This window comes from Fusarium keratoplasticum, chromosome 6, assembly GCF_025433545.1.
Source record: "Fusarium keratoplasticum isolate Fu6.1 chromosome 6, whole genome shotgun sequence".
Lineage (NCBI taxonomy): Eukaryota > Fungi > Ascomycota > Sordariomycetes > Hypocreales > Nectriaceae > Fusarium > Fusarium keratoplasticum.
In genome coordinates, this window is record NC_070534.1 from 3,666,620 (window position 1) to 3,683,338 (window position 16,719).

At 52.2% G+C, this 16,719-nt stretch overlaps 6 protein-coding genes across 6 annotated transcripts; 2 read left to right on the forward strand and 4 right to left on the reverse strand.

The window, feature by feature from the left end:
- Window positions 1-141: 141 nt before the first annotated feature.
- On the forward strand, window positions 142-3,312 carry NCS57_00912300 (MaoC-like domain-containing protein; the record flags this gene model as incomplete). The annotated part of the gene is made up of 9 exons (XM_053058909.1): window positions 142-151; window positions 251-288; window positions 462-692; window positions 792-864; window positions 928-1,017; window positions 1,082-1,430; window positions 1,490-1,898; window positions 1,962-2,366; window positions 2,425-3,312. The coding sequence occupies 9 exons, from the start codon at window positions 142-144 to the stop codon at window positions 3,310-3,312; spliced, it is 2,493 nt and encodes an 830-aa protein (XP_052912740.1).
- A 371-nt stretch (window positions 3,313-3,683) lies between these two features.
- Window positions 3,684-5,256, reverse strand: NCS57_00912400 (Aldedh domain-containing protein; the record flags this gene model as incomplete). Its single annotated transcript, XM_053058910.1, has 3 exons — window positions 3,684-3,988; window positions 4,051-4,851; window positions 4,911-5,256. 3 exons carry the CDS (start codon window positions 5,254-5,256, stop codon window positions 3,684-3,686), a joined length of 1,452 nt encoding a protein of 483 aa, XP_052912741.1.
- A 630-nt stretch (window positions 5,257-5,886) lies between these two features.
- NCS57_00912500 (Fungal-trans domain-containing protein) lies at window positions 5,887-8,160 on the reverse strand (the record flags this gene model as incomplete). The annotated part of the gene is made up of 4 exons (XM_053058911.1): window positions 5,887-6,619; window positions 6,677-6,859; window positions 6,923-8,057; window positions 8,115-8,160. The coding sequence occupies 4 exons, from the start codon at window positions 8,158-8,160 to the stop codon at window positions 5,887-5,889; spliced, it is 2,097 nt and encodes a 698-aa protein (XP_052912742.1).
- Window positions 8,161-9,606: 1,446 nt separating this feature from the next.
- Window positions 9,607-11,345, reverse strand: NCS57_00912600 (uncharacterized protein; the record flags this gene model as incomplete). Its single annotated transcript, XM_053058912.1, has 3 exons — window positions 9,607-9,798; window positions 9,857-10,840; window positions 10,899-11,345. 3 exons carry the CDS (start codon window positions 11,343-11,345, stop codon window positions 9,607-9,609), a joined length of 1,623 nt encoding a protein of 540 aa, XP_052912743.1.
- A 1,424-nt stretch (window positions 11,346-12,769) lies between these two features.
- NCS57_00912700 (putative Bifunctional fatty acid transporter/acyl-CoA synthetase) lies at window positions 12,770-13,864 on the reverse strand (the record flags this gene model as incomplete). The annotated part of the gene is made up of 2 exons (XM_053058913.1): window positions 12,770-13,176; window positions 13,387-13,864. 2 exons carry the CDS (start codon window positions 13,862-13,864, stop codon window positions 12,770-12,772), a joined length of 885 nt encoding a protein of 294 aa, XP_052912744.1.
- Window positions 13,865-14,769: 905 nt separating this feature from the next.
- On the forward strand, window positions 14,770-15,980 carry NCS57_00912800 (Acetyl-CoA C-acetyltransferase; the record flags this gene model as incomplete). The annotated part of the gene is made up of 7 exons (XM_053058914.1): window positions 14,770-14,785; window positions 14,835-14,893; window positions 14,960-15,395; window positions 15,488-15,576; window positions 15,635-15,699; window positions 15,776-15,887; window positions 15,942-15,980. 7 exons carry the CDS (start codon window positions 14,770-14,772, stop codon window positions 15,978-15,980), a joined length of 816 nt encoding a protein of 271 aa, XP_052912745.1.
- Window positions 15,981-16,719: the final 739 nt, after the last annotated feature.

Below are 16,719 nucleotides of genomic sequence, written 5' to 3' on the forward strand. Positions count from 1 at the left end.
CCTTTTCTTCTCCCACAAACACCGCCACAGAAACACCATAACTACTTCCAGCTGGGGCTCGTGTTTTACTCCAGACGTATATTTTTATGCCGAGCAAGTGTGTATACTAAGATATACTGAAATAATAAAATATTCTGCAACATGTCTCGTCGTGAGTTTCAGGGAAAAGTTGCCGTCGTTACAGGAGGAGGCAGCGGGTAAGGCCCATCGTCGTCCTTTCACCTTTGCCCTGATTATTGACGAGATGTAGGCTTGGTAAAGCTTGTGCAGAGCTCCTGGGTTCACAGGGTAAGGTCCAGACATATGTTAGGCATCTAACCCCTCCAACTAACCGGAGATCTTGATAGGAGCCTCGGTTTTTGTAAACGATGAACGCAATGGGGGCAAGGTAGGAACCGTTCCTAGCCTTTTATTCTTTATTTTTTCGCGGTTACTACTATAGTCGCTAACAGTATGGATAGGATGCTCTGGCGGTCGTCGAGTCGATTCGAAGCCGTGGTGGCACTGCGGTAGCGAACGGGAACAGTGTCCTGGCTGGTGATGCCATCATCGAAACTGCCATTGCCGCCTTTGGGTCGATTGACATCTTGATCAACGCAACCGTTTATACTCCACCAACGGGAAGCATTGTCGATGTAAACAGCCTTGACTGGGAGGTGTCAAAAGACGTTCAAATCAAGGGAAGCTACAAGGTAATCAAGAGATCGGCATCATCAAACAAGAAGGTTCCGGGGAGCTGACTGTAAGACACGAAGACCACCAACGCAGCCTGGAAGTACTTTCGAGCGCAGGGATATGGCCGCGTTGTAAACATGTCGTCCCTTGCTGCTCTTCATGGCCTCCCACAACAGACTGTTGAATGTAGTGAGTTGACCCCTCACATTCACTTGGTCGGTTCAAACAGCCTCTAACCTCAAGGGTCAAAAGCGGCCAACCATTCGCAAATTGGCTATAGTTTCACTCTCGCCAAAGAAGGCGCCAAAAAGAACATCTTTGCCAACGTCGTGTTCCCTGTCGGTATGAAACGTCCTGTGCTTTTCCCAGAGCCGAGAAAAAAGATGACTGACATACCATCTCCCAGGTGGAACTACTGACAACGAGGCATCTGCTGCTGCCTTCGTCTCGTTCCTGGTCCACGAGCGAAACAAGACAGAGAACGGAGGCGCTTATGAACTTGGGGGCGGTCGGGTTGCTAAGCTGTGCTGGCAGAGATCAGGCGGTCTGTTGCTGCGCGCAGACGATTCCCTAGGACCTGAGGCTGTCATCAAGGGGTGGTCGAGAGTGGTTGATTTTGAGAGACCAGAGTATCCATCGGGTCCAAACAAGTTTCTGGATCTTCTCAACGTTGGTCTGAAACTGCCCGTCGAAAAGTATCCAGCATCCATTTCTTTCAAGGACAGAGCCGTCCTGATAACAGGTGCTGGCTCAGGGTGAGCTCTCCACCCCCCAACGTCTCCTAGCTCCCCAGATTGTCTAATGAACTACTCAGCCTCGGACGTGCGTATGCACTACATTTTGCTCGACTTGGCGCGTCCGTCATGGTCAACGATATCGCGGACCCCTCGAGCGTCGTCGACGAAATCCACCAAATGGGCGGCATCGCCGCTGGGACGGTGGGCTCTGCAGAAGAGGGCCAGAAGCACGTCCAGGCTACCATCGAAGCCTTTAGGAGAATCGATGTGGTCGTCAACAACGCTGGCATCTTGCGGGATAAGGCGTTCCACAACATGAGTGAATCCATGTGGGACCCCGTTCTCTCTGTCCATCTTCAAGGAACCTACAACACGTGTCGCGCTGCGTGGCCGTACTTTGTCAAGCAGAAACATGGGCGCATCGTAAACACCACCAGCGTGACCGGCATCTACGGCTCGTTTGGCCAAGCTAACTACGCTGCGGCTGTAAGTACCAGCCGGCCCTATACATCTCTGCAGGAGGCACTGTTGACACGTTTGACCTCTTAGAAATCAGCCATCATAGGCCTCACACGGGCACTGGCTCGTGAGGGCGCTCAGTACAATATTCTAGCAAACGTTATTGCCCCTAACGCTGGGACAAACATGACCAAGAGCATCCTCAGTGACGAAGTGTCCAAGGCACTCAAGCCGGACCATGTGGCACCTCTTGTGTCTGCTCTCTCTGGCGACGCAGCCCCTTCTGACCTAACAGGGGGAGTCTACGAGGTGGGCAGCGGCTGGTTCGGCAAGACGCGGTGGGAGAGACAACCTGGCTGGTCTCTTGTGACCGATGGCACAAGTCTCGATGACATTCTGGCCAAGTTGTCAAGCTTTGCCGCCTCTCAGCCTACGTATCCTACCAGTGTAGAAGAGCATATGCGTATTCTATCCCGTGAGGCGTCTAATTCCCAGGTAAGTCTATATCTCTACCCCTTTTCGGAGCACAAGGAGCTCAACTGAAGCGTGACAGTCCGCCTCTGCCGAGAAGGTCCTTGCCAACATCCGACGAGCTAAAGAAGCAAAGCCCCAAGGATCCATTTACACTTACACTGAACGCGACCTGATCCTTTATGCCCTTTCTATTGGTGCCCATCACAGCAACCTCCCGCTCGTCTGGGAAGGCCACAAGGACTTCACGGCTCTGCCAGTGTTCGGACTCATCCCCTTCTTCAACGCAAAGCTCCCATACAAGATGGAAGACCTCATGCTCGGCTACGACCAACGCATGCTCCTCCACGTGGATCAGTACCTGGAGATTCGCTCGCCCATCCCCCCCTCGGGAGAGCTGCGCACGTTCCCCAAGCTCATCCAAGTCGTCGATAAGGGCAGAGATGCCATGGTGGTCCAGGGCTTCACGACCGTTACGGACAAGAACCAAGAAGTCTTCTTCAACGAGACTACTGTGCTTGTCCGTGGGTCAGGCGGATTCGGCGGCGACAGTGTGCTCGCAGACCGCGGAGCCGCAACGGCAAGGAACAACCCGCCCTCGCGAGCGCCGGATGTCATGGTTGAGGAGAAGACTCGTGAAGGACAGGCCGCGCTGTACCGGCTCAACGGAGATCTGAATCCCTTGCATATTGATCCCGAGTTCAGTCAGAAGGGTGGCTTCAAGATGCCCATTCTGCATGGGCTCTGCTCCCTCGGCATTGCTGGGAAGCATATCTTCCAGGCCTACGGGTCATACAGGAGTGTGAAGGCCAGATTTACAAGCGTAGTTCTTCCTGGGCAGACCCTACAGACCGAAATGTGGAAGGAGAATAACAAGGTCGTCTTTCAAGTCCTGGTGAAGGAGACGGGTAAGAAGGCTATTAGTGGAGGCGCAGTAGAGCTTGATTTGCGAGGGGCTTCCTTTTTGTAGATTTGAACGGCAATTAGAAAGGGCTCCTGGTGATTTTGATACTGCAAAGTTGGGATGAATAGATTTTTAGAGTCATATCTGGAGTTTCTACTATACTCGATGATGGATCCAAGTAATGGGACTACAAAGAGAGAGAGGTTTAGTCTTGCTATCTTGACTTAGTTAAGACTTTTGCCACTCCTAACGGCCTGGACTATTGTCATGCCCATGATGCTGATCATGCCACACGGTGACTTTAGTCTGAGACCTCTAACGAAGAGTACAGATGAGGACAGGGATAGCTACAGCCTGACATTGGCTTGCAAAAATTGGTTGCATAAATGCTCTAAGGGGTACTATTTGTAACTCTCCTAGATTTACAATGGCCAGTGTTACAGCTTAGATGCCACAGGACTTTTGTAGTAGTGAAAGATTTGGGGGTTGCAAAAAGACAGGAGGCCGTGCCTCCCCCATTCACCACCGACGCCCGACTCCTTGTGGCCCGCCAGATAAGCTTGAGGAAGAGGTTTTTCAAAACTGTTGATCCAAACAGTCCCGGCGTGGATGCGAGAGGCGATTCGGCGTGCTCGGTCAATGTCGGACGACCAGACAGCTCCTCCAAGGCCGGTCGTCGTGTCATTCACTCGAGAGAGCAACTCGTCTTCGTCTGACCAGGACAGAACCGGAACGATAGGTCCTGAGAAAGGGCAATTAGAACTTCTGAGTGGCCGAGTTTCAACATAGATGTATCAAACGTACCAAATGCCTCGGCTTTGACAACGAGAGAATCGTCCGGGGGGTTGTCAACGATGGATGGGGAGATAATGAAGCTTGAAGCGTCGGCTGGGAGCTGCCCGCCTAGAGCAAACCTGTATCCCTTGTCTATAGAATCTCTCAGAATGGATCTCACCACGTTGTATTGCATCTCATTCTGCACAGGCCCCAGCATCACGCCACCAGGCGTAGATGGAGACCCTACTTTCCACGACTTAACCACCTCAACCATCTTTCTGAGGAAAGCATCATATATATCCTTATGGACATAGACCCGCTTACTAGCAACGCATAGCTGGCCAGAGTTAAAGAATGACCCAAGAGCCACCTGGGGCGCGACAATATCTATATCGACATCTGGAAAAATGATACTTGCGCTGTTACCTCCTAGCTCAAGAGTGATGTTCTTTAGGCCAGAGCTCGCGCTAGCCATAATCTTCTTACCGGTGGCTGTTGACCCAGTGAAGCTGATCTTCTGGATGGCCGGATGGTTACACATCCTCGGCCCCAGATCATCGCCTCCGTGCATGGCCTGGATCACGCCCGCGGGGAAAATGTGGCGGATTATCTCGGTAAACTTGATGATGCTGTAGGGGGTATATGGCGACGGCTTCGTGATGACGCAGTTGCCCGCGAGCAAGGCGGGGACAATCTTGCCGACTGCGAGAACGAGAGGGTAGTTCCATGGGCAGATAGCTCCCACGACGCCGATGGGGCCATAGGTCAACGTGAGGCGAAGATCAGCGTCGTCCTGGATGATTTCTGGCTGCGGTTGCGGCAACGTGGCTACCAGATGAACTCATGTTAAGATACGGCGTACGGCAAATTCATTCAGGAGTTCATACAGTAAAAGTTGAAAAAGTCGAGAGCGTGCTGGACTTCGAGATCTCCAAATTGCGGTGGTTTTCCGCCTTCAAGAGACAGCAACTGAGCAATGCTCGCCCTATGCTGCTCGAGCAAGACTTTTGCCCGGCCTAGACAATCCTGTCTCTTTTCCCACGGAGTCGAAGACCACTTTGTCGAGGCCTCTTGGGCTGCAGAGACAGCATCCTCCAGGTCCTGGGCTGTAGCGATGGGGACGTTCCAGAGGGGCTCGCGGGTTGAGGGATTGATCCCGTGGCCTAGGTGGGCAGACGATCGGAGAGCTCCCGCAATCACATTGCTGAAGGCGTGGAAGTCGACGGTACTCATCTTGAAGGGAGACGGTGGGTAGCGTTGCGCGTGGGTGGCGTTGCTCGTGGGTGATCAGTGTATCGCCCTGATGAGGCTCATCTACGATTAATGAAGTGCTCGCCCAGGCTCTGGTGGGAAGATGCCAAGTCAACAGACTACGCCCCACGGATCCTGGGGGTGAGCTTGAGAAGTGGGACTTGGGAGAGGTCTTGGTGTGGGGAGCTGGGAGTCCCACATTGAAATGTGGACTGAACATGAAATCCTTCTACGATTTTTAAGCATGGGTTTTACGTCCTGTCAGCCTCTACCCTTGAACGGAATACGAGTCCCGGGTTTGTCAAGGGTGCTAGTCAGAATTCGTACTACTTCTCAATCTTCCCACGTCCTCTGAGTATTGCACGCAGTAGCTGGGTGACCTAGGATAAGCAAAGCGTTGTTGATTAAAGCAAGCAATCGTAAAATCTCTCATTGATTCAAAGGCAAGGTTAGTCTGACCTTTGAAATGACACCAAGTGCTGCTGGTGTCAACACCCTGATATCATCTCGCTTATGGGGTGTCAGGGACTTGCTCGACAATAACTACGCGTGATAGCCCATACCAAGAGCATAATAGCAAGAGTTTAATACAAGAAGAATGATGCCAAGCATTCAAAACCAATCAGACTTATCCAACATCTCGGCACTCAATGTCTCGTCGCCCACGTTCTCCATTAGTCCTTCATTGGCATGAGGAATTAAGAAGGGATCCAGCGCCATCTCGTCACATGTGGACAAACACATGTCTGGAAAATCGAGACTCTGCTCCATCACTACATCCGCCCCCTCTAGGTTCAGTAGATCATCCATAGAGTCACCCTCATTCGGCGCCTTCGTAAGATCGCTCTCCGGGACTAGGTCAAGGGGGCTCGCCAACGTAGTCTCTAGCGTGGCGGTTTTAGCAGCTAGAGGGTCTCGGGCTGGACATTCTGGTTGAAAAGATGTGACTGCCAAATTTCCTTTCAACAAAGTCGCTGGAATTGGCTTCTCCTCGACATCTCGAAGTCTGGCGGGGAAGTCCTTCTCTTCAGGTAAGCGGCCTTGACTAAAGCTGAGGTCCATCGTCACAGCGACTCTGAGATAGCCCGTCGGATTCGAAGCAAGGAAGCTGTCCCAAGATTCACTGACCAAGGAAGTTCTTGATAGTGCAGACTCCAGCAGGTGGGCCAGTTGCTTTTGTCCCATGATCAGCTTGATGGTCTCGGCAACCCACTCCACGCCGTCGTATAGGTACTCGTACGTCCGCATGGCCTGAAACAGGACGGCTAGCCTGGAGTCTTGGAACGATCCGTTGAGCTTGCCGTTGATCATGTGGAGGGCGAGTGGCAAGGCGGAGCAAGCGATTCTGTGGTGGATGTGAGCTGCGCAGTAGTTACGGTGGCCATTTTGTGAAATGACTTACGCGCTTACCGGGAGAAACCTTATGAGCTGCTGATCAGCCAGTGTCTTTATGCACCAGCTGATTCCAGTTTGTGCGTCCTGGATATCTTCTCTATGCGTGTGGGTATCAGGAAGTTTGCCATGAGGAGTTTGTGTATCTGCAAAAGCCAGCAGCTGGCGGTTGGCCAACGCAATTCTCAGGGAGCTTTTCGACAAAGTCAGCTGTCAGGGTCTGTCTGCACTTTCCCGAGCTGTAGGATCAACATACTAATAGTAAATGTACATCAAGTTGGTAAAGAGTGCGACTGAAGAATGCGACAACTCACTATTCACCAGCTTGGGATTATCACCCGGATCGGGGCACTGAAGCCACAACTTGGCCGTGTCGCACCACCCCGACAAAAAATATTTGAACGTTCCTATTGTTTGATTATCATCCGTCGTAGCGGCGAGAATGGTGTCTTCAGGAGCGCCATTCTCAAATGGGAACAGCAGCTTGGAAACATGCGCCATCCTGCGGCACAACTCGGCTAGGTGGAGGAAGGCCATGATAAGATACTTCTTGGTGGGCGCATCGTACACTTCAGACCGGGACAATTCCCCCTCAAGATCCGCATACTTGAGGACGAACTTGACCTCGGCGTTGCGGTCTGCTGCTGTGATCTGGCAGCTTCGCCTCAGCGCGATGGACAAGGTACTGTCTCGAACGATGCAGCAACCCCAGAGACGCTTCAGTGAGCAGCACCTCTGCTCCTGGGACTCATCATTTACGACGGCAGACTCGAGCCCGGACAGGTGGGCCTTGACAGACTTTGCGTTTTCGATGGCAATGCTGAGCCACGTGGTGTTTGGCCTGCTGGCTGCCTTTGCGAACGATGGAGACCAGTAGGATATGAGCAGTGCTGCCTGCGCGATGTGGAGACGTGATGACTCGGTCTCGAGATCGTAGAGGGCCTTAGCTCGCTGGTACATGATACGCCGGGCGATACGGATGCTCGAGAAGCCCAGGCTCTCGAGGGTCTCGGAGGAAACGTGGGCGCTGGCCGCGAATATCATGGACTGGAGAACCAGCAGTGGCATCTTGGGGCTCAATCCTTGGCTGGATCCGGAGTACATCTTCCAAAAGACGGCCTCGTTGATGAGGGGCAGGAAAGGGTGGACGTATCGAAAGTACTGCTTGACGAATTCGTCAAGATGCTTCCGCGCAGGGATCCGTAGACATCCCTTGAGTTCGAGGTAGTTGATATCTTCTGGCAGCATGTCTGGTAGGTTCGATGCAACCACGAAGGAGTATGCTGAGTACGGAACTTCGGCGGCAAATACCCTCCTTTGAAGGGTACTCTGTCCAAATGAATCAGGGCCGTCAAATTGACGTGGAGGTGGTGTGTAGACGTACGAATCGCCTGCGTGACATGTTGGATACCGTAACAGAGCGATGAGTATATCTGAGCGGGTCCTACCTTGAATGGGCGCCTTACGCTTGACATTGTCTTCGTAGGAAGCCATGATCGAGCTGTCATCCCTATCCTGGGACGTGCTTGCAGCCTGAGGATCGCGATTTGAGTTGGCTTCACAGTCATGTGGATGACCATTACTTGACTGACTTCCAAGGTCCTTGTGTTCTTGAATAATCTTGAAGGTTGCGCGTTCGCTCGTCTTAGGAACATGCCTTTTTGGGGGGTGCAAAACGGTCCATCAGCTTTCAGCCCGACAGCATGCCTGTGAAACATACCGGTAAGGTTCCTTTTCTGGAATATGGCAGGTCTCGTTGTCTAAGGCACAATTCAGGCAGGGCTTTCCGACGATCGAGACGTTGCATCTGACTTTGCGTCGTCGACAGACGAGACATGCCTTGGAGGCTCGACTGCGTGTCTTTCTCCCACGGGTGGACTTTTCTGATTGGTCTTGGTCTTGACAAGACATGTTGATAAACCTCATGGTGTACATGTGAGAAGCAAGACCGAGTGATTCTCTTCGGTGGTGAGGAGGGTTGATATCAAAGCCTCTAATCACACCTTCCTGTCCTGCCTGACCAGGTGCATCGTACATGAAACTGCACCGAGCTAACTTATCTGGTTAGTTAATAGGCGCTGTTTGGAAACTGTCCCACATCCACGGCGCACTCGGACAAGATCCATCTTGCGGGGCCCCACGATTCCCCACACGCATGACTACATCCATTGCCCATGTGCCGGCACGAGCACAGCGCTTGCCAAGCTCGACACTAGGCGCAGCCAGGTGTTGTTGAGGCGATGCGTGCTGTGTCTTGTGGGGTTCCCCTCGGTGCCAGACATGCCAAAGGCCATCAGCTTGGACCGCTTGGTGCCCCCCACGGCGAGACCAGCTGCATCTTTCTGCCAGCTGTCTCTATTCGACGCCTCTGTCAAGGCTGGTCAAGAGAAACAAGCAACGCTGGCAGCGTCGTCGAGTAGGAGTCCTCCTCACAATTCCATCTGAAGGGATGACAGGGAGCGAAACAGCCGTCAAGGAGTTACCAGAAAATTTGGACTCCCTCAATGTGTTCTTTGTGATAGTTGAAGTCCGACCCTCCATGGGATAACTGAACCAGAAGACCGTCTGGCAAATAGCCTACACGGGTGGTGCAAAGTTTATATATGGTACTCATTGAAGGGTTTTTCATCTCTTCCCAAGCCTTTATCTACCTATACAGCCAATACGGATGCAACTTCTGTAAGTATGCAAGATTCCAAGACTTCAGGCCGTAAGATTACATTACATCCTCAGCATCGAATGTTGATCATTGTAATCTGGAAATAGTTCTCTACCATGCTATTGGGGCCTGGGTTCTGTGGATCTAGGCTTGACTGAGAAAGTAGGAGAATCAAAACCGAAAATCCCGGCATTCCATCAACCATCATCTCGTCTCATGGCATCCCTCTCAGCGTCACTCCTGTCAAGGAAGCGAAGCACGTTTGAAACAACCCACACCTCTCAGGCAACGCTCGCCATGGTTATTGCTGTCTCGCCATCAAGCGGCCTCAACAGCTCTCGTGCTTCAGCAGCCTCGCGAAGGATCAAGTCCTTGATTTGTTGCGTTCTCGGGGTGAAGCGGGCCTTGAACTTCTCAGGGCGCATATTCTCACAGTCCGAGTAGGCAAAGATGTCGAGCTTCGCTGGTCGATTCTGAAACCTCGTTAGTGTGGCTATAGACCCATGAGCGATATTTCTTGAGCAAACTTGCGTTCTCGTCCAAGCCAGGTTGCATATTGAATGCCCAAATCATGCGGGCAATGGTAATGAACAGTCCCTGCTCGGCCAGCGGCTGGCCGCTGCACTGGCGCCGTCCCCACCCAAAGGCATTGTGTCCCTTCTTGTTAGGATATGGCCTCTCTAGCCCATCGAGGAACCTCTCTGGTCTGAAGACGTCTGGCTCTGGGAACTCCCGCGGGTTTCTGTGTATAGCCCACAGGTTGCCAGTGATGGCGGTGTCCTTTGGAATGAAGTAGCCGTTGTATTCATCATCGCGGATGGGCGCGTGGGGGATGCCGCCGAGAATGGTGACAGTACGCCAGCGGAGCGTCTCGCTCACCACAGCACGGATATAAGGTAGGTGCTCCTCATCCGCCCATTCGGGGTAGCGGTCTTGGCCCACGACGCGATCTAGCTCCTCTTGCGCTTTGCGCTGCACTTCGGGAAACACACACATGGCCAGAATCAGGGTTAGCGTGGAGCTTGTAGTGGTATCAACGCCACCGCCGATCATGTTGGCTGTGAGAGAGCTGATGTCCTCGTCGGTGATGCCATGCTCCCGTTGAGCATCCAGCAGACTCTTTGAGAAGTTGTTCTGGGTGGAGTTGGCAGCTGCCTCCTTGGCTAAGGCTGCAAAGTACCTCTGCATATGCTTGGAGTTCTTGAGGATGATGGAAGGCAGAGGGTACAGCCACCCTGGCAGCTTGGCGAGCCAGGGAACTGCTTCCATGATGTAGAGGCCGGGGACGACAAAGTTTACGCCCTCCATGAAGCTCAGAGCTACCTGTGCAACCGCGTCGTTCATGCGATCGATGCGACGACCCCATCCGAGGATGGAAACGACTGAGCACGAGTATCGCTCGATGGACATGTCAAAGTCGTCTGGGCTGAGAAGTAGGTCTCGAAGCAACACCTTGGACTCGTTGGACTGATGGGAGCGATAGTTTCGCACTGATTGGGACCCGACAATGGTATGCTATACGAGGCTTAGAAGGCAAAGAGGAGGCATGAGGGCGATCGAGGGAGAAACGTACCATGAGGCGTCTGTGAAGCCTCCATGCATCACCGTATTTCTGGCAGACCTGGTTCGTCTCCGACATGTTCATCATGTCACCCATGACGACATGATGTGGCCTGGAAGAGTAGATGGCCGCACGCTTGTCCAGCAACTCTGAGATTGACCAGATGTCATTGCAGATGATGACAGGTCGACGGCCGTTCCAGATTGTGATCATGGAGCTCTTGTAGGTATCCGACCATGCCTCCCACTCGATCCATGGTTGGCGCTTTGGAAGCTGGAAGAAGTTGCCTACCAGAGGCAGCGGAAAGGGTCCCGGTGGCATCTTCCGCCTCAGACGAAGAATGCGTACATAGTCTGCTGCGAGCCAGATGAGAAGGGATGCCAGTAGGGCTAGCAGACCATAGAGATAAAGAGAATCTCTGGATACGTCGGTCTGCTTCAGGTAGCTGGAGAGGGCCATTGTGAGCCGTAGATGATAAGGGCAAAAAAAAAAAAGGAAACGATGTGAACGTGACTGGACTGGTTTGTCTGGGTTTGTACGAGAACGAGAACATAAGTCAGTCTTATATCTCATTCTACATCCCGCCAAGCAAACAACGGCCGACTCACGTCAATCCCAAATGCTGCTTGCGGGGCCCTGCGGGGAGATCCCACGGAGGGCGTCGAGCAACTCTAGTCTATTAACGAGGCTGTGGGGACCGCTACATCGGGGATTTTCTCACTAGCCAGTTAGCCATCGTTGATTAGCAGTAGGTGATGTGGGAGTCTGGGGAATGATGGAGGGAGCCAGTGGCGGTTCTGGGTGGTGGATTGCTTGGTTGGGCATCAAAGTGGCGGGCACAGCGAGTACCTACGTACAGGCCACAAGGGCAGTGTTATGAATGTTAAGAGAGGAGAATTCTTCGCCACCACTTGCGTGGAATAACCTGATCGGTTGAGAGCTCTCTTCATGTGAGATGATGCGATGAAATGAATGATGTGTTGAGTAGATCCAAGCGCATGCTCGTGTCCTATAATAATCTATAGGTTAGATATATAAATGTAACATTTATCGACCGTTCAAATTTTACAGTATTAGCATTGAGGGCGGTAAGCACTTTTGTCCTGCTGTTGGGTGTTCTTGTTGCGAGACATTGGTAACTATTAAATAGCCAGTGTCAAGGAAATCAAGATTAACATTGGAGCCAGACATTTGACGAAATGACGGCAACATCTAAATCTAAACAAGCAGAAATAAGTACACTAGACAATGCAGTGACACATCTCCTCTTCGCCAAGCATCAACTACAGCCGTGCCTTGCCTGACTTAATCTGCGTCCAAGAATCCGTATCGATTCTCTTGTTCTGCTCGCCGTTGAGCCAAAAAAGGCTATCCTGCTAATTATCGGCGTCGGGGCTCCAAGGGAGGCTTTACAGGATTACCTTTGACTGCTTGAAGGTGGCAGTGGTCTCGATACTTTTGGGAAACAGTTAGCGACCATCATATAACGGAGGGGGAGGCAGCAACTTGACTTACGCTGGTCTGAAGCAAACCAGCTTGCGTAGTTGGTGCAAAGCCAAACCGCTGGAACGGAGAGATGGATAGAGCTGCTGAGCAAACTCCGTCTCAGGCTGGAAATCCGCGAGCGTGATGGTAGCAGCGCCTGCTTGGCCGTCGTATCCAAGATTCCATTGGTCTTGTCCAAGATGTGAGAAAACGGAGGAATGACGTCGGCATCTTACGCTGGGAGTATGACAGCATAGACAGAACAGTCCAGCACGCCTGGAAGCTTGCTGATGCGGTCTTGAACCTCGCTGACACTGACGTTCTCTCCGCGCCACCTGAAAGTATCTCCAGACCGATCATGAAAGCGAATCCATGCCGACTTTTAGCGCACCAACAAATCACCAGTTCGCTGAAAATAAATCTCCCTTCTCAAAGAGGTCAGATACCAGCTTGAGCTGCGTAGCAGCAGGATCGTTATAGTACTCGTTGTAAAAATCCATGGACCGAACACGGCCGATTGCCTCTCCTGGTCCTCCGGCCTTGGAGAGCACGCAGAATTCAGTCTTAGGGTTCTGGTATAGCGACTGCGTCGAAGGATCGTACTTGACCAGGAAGACATCTTTCTCGGAGTAGAGCTTGACCGGTCTAGCAAAGCCGACCATGTCTGCTCCCACTTTGCGGTGGGTGAAGTTGTCGAACTTGGCGACGCCCTCGGTGGAGCGGTAGACCTCGCGGATCTCAGGGATACGGGACCTCTTCTGGAACTTGATCCACACGTCGCGGTGAAGACCGTTCCCGAGCGCCACTACGCATCGATGGGTTTGGTCGTATGGCGACGAGATATCTGCACAGCTCTCCTACGTAGAGCATTCGCGTGACATCGCTATCAACCAGCTGCGCGGTGAAGCGCGAAGCAGAGAACTTAGGGGCTAGGCAGAATGAGCCCGAAAGACCTGTGGAGCAGTACAGGCCGGTGAACAGACAAGTGGCGCGGAAGAGAGGCAGGAGAATGTACGAAGGGGCAGATATCTCGCTGCATTCTCCGCGTCGACAGTAAATGGCGTTGAGACGACAACCAGGAGGAAATTCTTGACCGCGACAGCTTTTGGTTTCCCGCTGGTCCCCGAGGTGAATATCAGAGTTCCGACGTCTTTGAGGAGACGAGAAGCCCGAGGCCCTGCGTCGTAGGCAGCAGCGTAGAGATCTTCACGGCGTAGCTGAACGTTTGGGCTGCGAGGGGTCAGTTGTGCAGTCGTGGCGTGGCGTCTCAAGGTGAGGAAGGATGCGGAGGTGGAGGGAGGTGGGTGCGTGAACGTGGGGATGTGGAGATGTGGGACTGTCTTCTTGTCTTGAGTCTTGGGAAACTTGGGAACAATGGGAAAGCGGGACAGGGTCAGCGGCCGTGCCTGTGGTTGATACTTAACTCGAAGTGCCGAGTTGATGAGCGCCGGTACAGCCCCGAGCTTGGAGGTGGCGGCAATGGCAATCACCATCCCGGGGGAGTTGACGGCAAAGACGGCCACAGCATCTCCAGCGACCACTCCTTTCTGACGGACTATCGTAGCGAGCTTGTTGGATTCTTTGCATCATCCATGTCAACATATCCGTCTCGTCGGTACCGTCATGGCTTCTCAGATATGCACACACTCACCGAGGATAAACTCAGAATACCTCCATCTTCGTCTTCGATTCTATCCTGCAGTCGCTTGCCAAACTCCTCCTCCTGGTGGAGCTGGTTGAGATCAATTGAGATTCCATAGCGTTTGTCAGCAAAGAAAGCTCCAGCGAGTGCAGCGGTTGCAGCGAGGGCCACTTTGCTTGCTGTCACGGGACCTGGACGGGCAGGTTGGATGGCATGATGATGGGTTTCCTATCCTTTCCTTTTTGAGACTTGTTTCTCTCTGTAAAATAATCGGACAAAAAAAGTGTCTTGGTCGAAGGGTGGGAGTAAAATGCAATACGTGTAGCCTATTAGAGAGCGAGTAAGGTCATTTTCAATATTAAGACCTCACCTACTAAAAGGCGGGCTGGATTCCATGTGGGGCTGTTGTTCTTTTGAAAAAAAAAAAATAAAAAAAAAATAAAAAAAATCTCCGCCTCCCCCAAGTAAATAGACTGCTAGGACCCTTAGACTAGCCCTGGTTCACTATCGCTCGGACATCCTTCTCGTTTACTTCAAGGGAAGTTTCAACGCTGATCAACGTCCTCAGTCTCGTTTACCGTGGCCGCAAAAATGTCTTCCGCAAACCAACGACTCAGCCTGATATTTCACTAACTCCATGCCGAAGATGGTGGCAAGTCTTTGCCAGCTCACATCTTTGACAAGGGCCCAAATGATGTGGTTAGTATTGGTGACACTGCCACCTTGTGCTCATGAACTATTCATGCGCTTCTAAACATGGGTGCTGACACTTGTGCGCCGCAAGGTGATAACATAAGCGATCCGTACACCCTTGACCAAAGCCAAGAAAGGGTTCCTTAAAGACACCCAACTCGAGGGGCTTTTGGTTCCCTTGCTACAGGTGAGATATCTTTCGACAAGACATTCAGATTGTCGTTTGCATTTAGGCGCTAACTAACCAAAAAAGCATGTCCGACAAGCTTCCGCAATCAAGCCCAATCTGGTGGAGGAGATCGTCGTGGGCAACGTCCTTCACAAAGACGCAGCTTTCGTCACGCGCGCATCTGTCCTGGCAGCCGGCTACCCTACCACTACCATAATCTCAACTGTCAGCCGCTGGTGCTCCTCGGGTCTCTTAGCCGTCGAGGCTGTGGCGCAGAAAGTCGCGGTAGGCAGCATCGACATTGGCATCGCCGTCGGCGCCGAAAGTATGAGCTGCAACCCAGATAACGGGGCCCCTGTCTTTCCATGGAGGTTCATGGAAGACCCTACCATACAAGACGTCACGCAGCCCATGCCCTGGACGGCTGAAAACGTTGCGCGGGACTTTGACATCACGCGTGAGAGACAGGACGAGCAGGCTGCGGCATCCTTCTGCAAGGCAGAGGCGACGCAGAAGGCAGGTTTTTTTTGCAGATGAGATCGTGCCTATCGCCACGAGTTGGATAGATCCTAAGAGCGGCAACGTGCGCAACGTGCTCGCTGAATATACCAGTCCATGCTACCCCTAAGCTCTTGGCAAAGGTGGGAATCCGAAAGGATGATGTTGATATCTTTGAGATTAATGAAGCTTTCGCGTCCATGGTAGGACACTTGACCCCGTCCCCCCTTTTCCCCATCTGTGAGCTGATTGAAACTCCAGCTGGTCTACTGCATGGACACGCTTGAACTGGACCCACGCAAAGTCAACCCGCGAGGCGGGGCCATGTAAGCCATGTAAGCCACTATTGTTGGAGCTGCTGCAGATCACGATGTTGGGATGCTAATATGTTCCCATTGCCAGAGCATTCGGGCATCTGCTGGGCTGCACAGGCGCGCGTCAGATTGTCACAGCCTTGGCTAAGTTGAAGCGCACTGAGGGCAGGGTTGCGGCGACGTCTATGTGTGTGGGAACAGTAAGTCTTGTATTATTAACCGAATTAATCGAGATGTTAATCTCGCTTTTCTAGACCATGGGAATGGCTAGCTTGATTGTGTCAGAGCAGTGAATCTTATTATTAGTGACGAGAAAAATGGGATATGAAGGAGCCGGGGGATATAATGCGGTTGTAAGATGCGCAGAGGGCTCAACCTTCGTTTCAAGCAGTTGAGCCAGCGACGGAGGACCGCCGAGTTAATATTGAGAGCATTATACCCGTCGATCCTAGCAATTTAAGTCAAGGTGACGTCTTTGCTAGAGACATAGGTATTGTCGGATTGGACCCTGTACAATAGCTCTGAGGGTGGTCACGTGCCTTCAATGTCCGGCCGAGTGATATCCGGCTCGTCGGATAGACGAGGCCCAATTAGGAAGGCCTTGTCACGGTCCGAAAAGGGAAAGAGGGAATCGGAGCAAAAGAGCTGTCCGACAAAGAAGACGAGGGGTGAGAATCCTCAAGAAAGGATCCCAGACGGTGAGAAACCGACAGCCTGGGGAACCGGGATCCTGTTAGATGCCGACGATAAGCCTACCAGGCAAACCAAAAACAACCCTAACATTCCGAAACGGGTATGGAGAGCGAGAAATCCCACGAAGGCCGGCCAGGGGGTTGCTGAAATGATGCTGATTTGACCAGAGTTGAGGGTCTTCCCCACCATGATGCCACAAGTTGTGAGGTTGCAGTGCATTAGACCCTAGGGGGCCCTGGGATAGTCTAAATTAGCTGTATAGACCCAGAACCAACACAAACCTTGAGCGAGTCCTTATTTTTTAGTAAAAATACATAGGATCGAAGCTGAGTGGAGGAT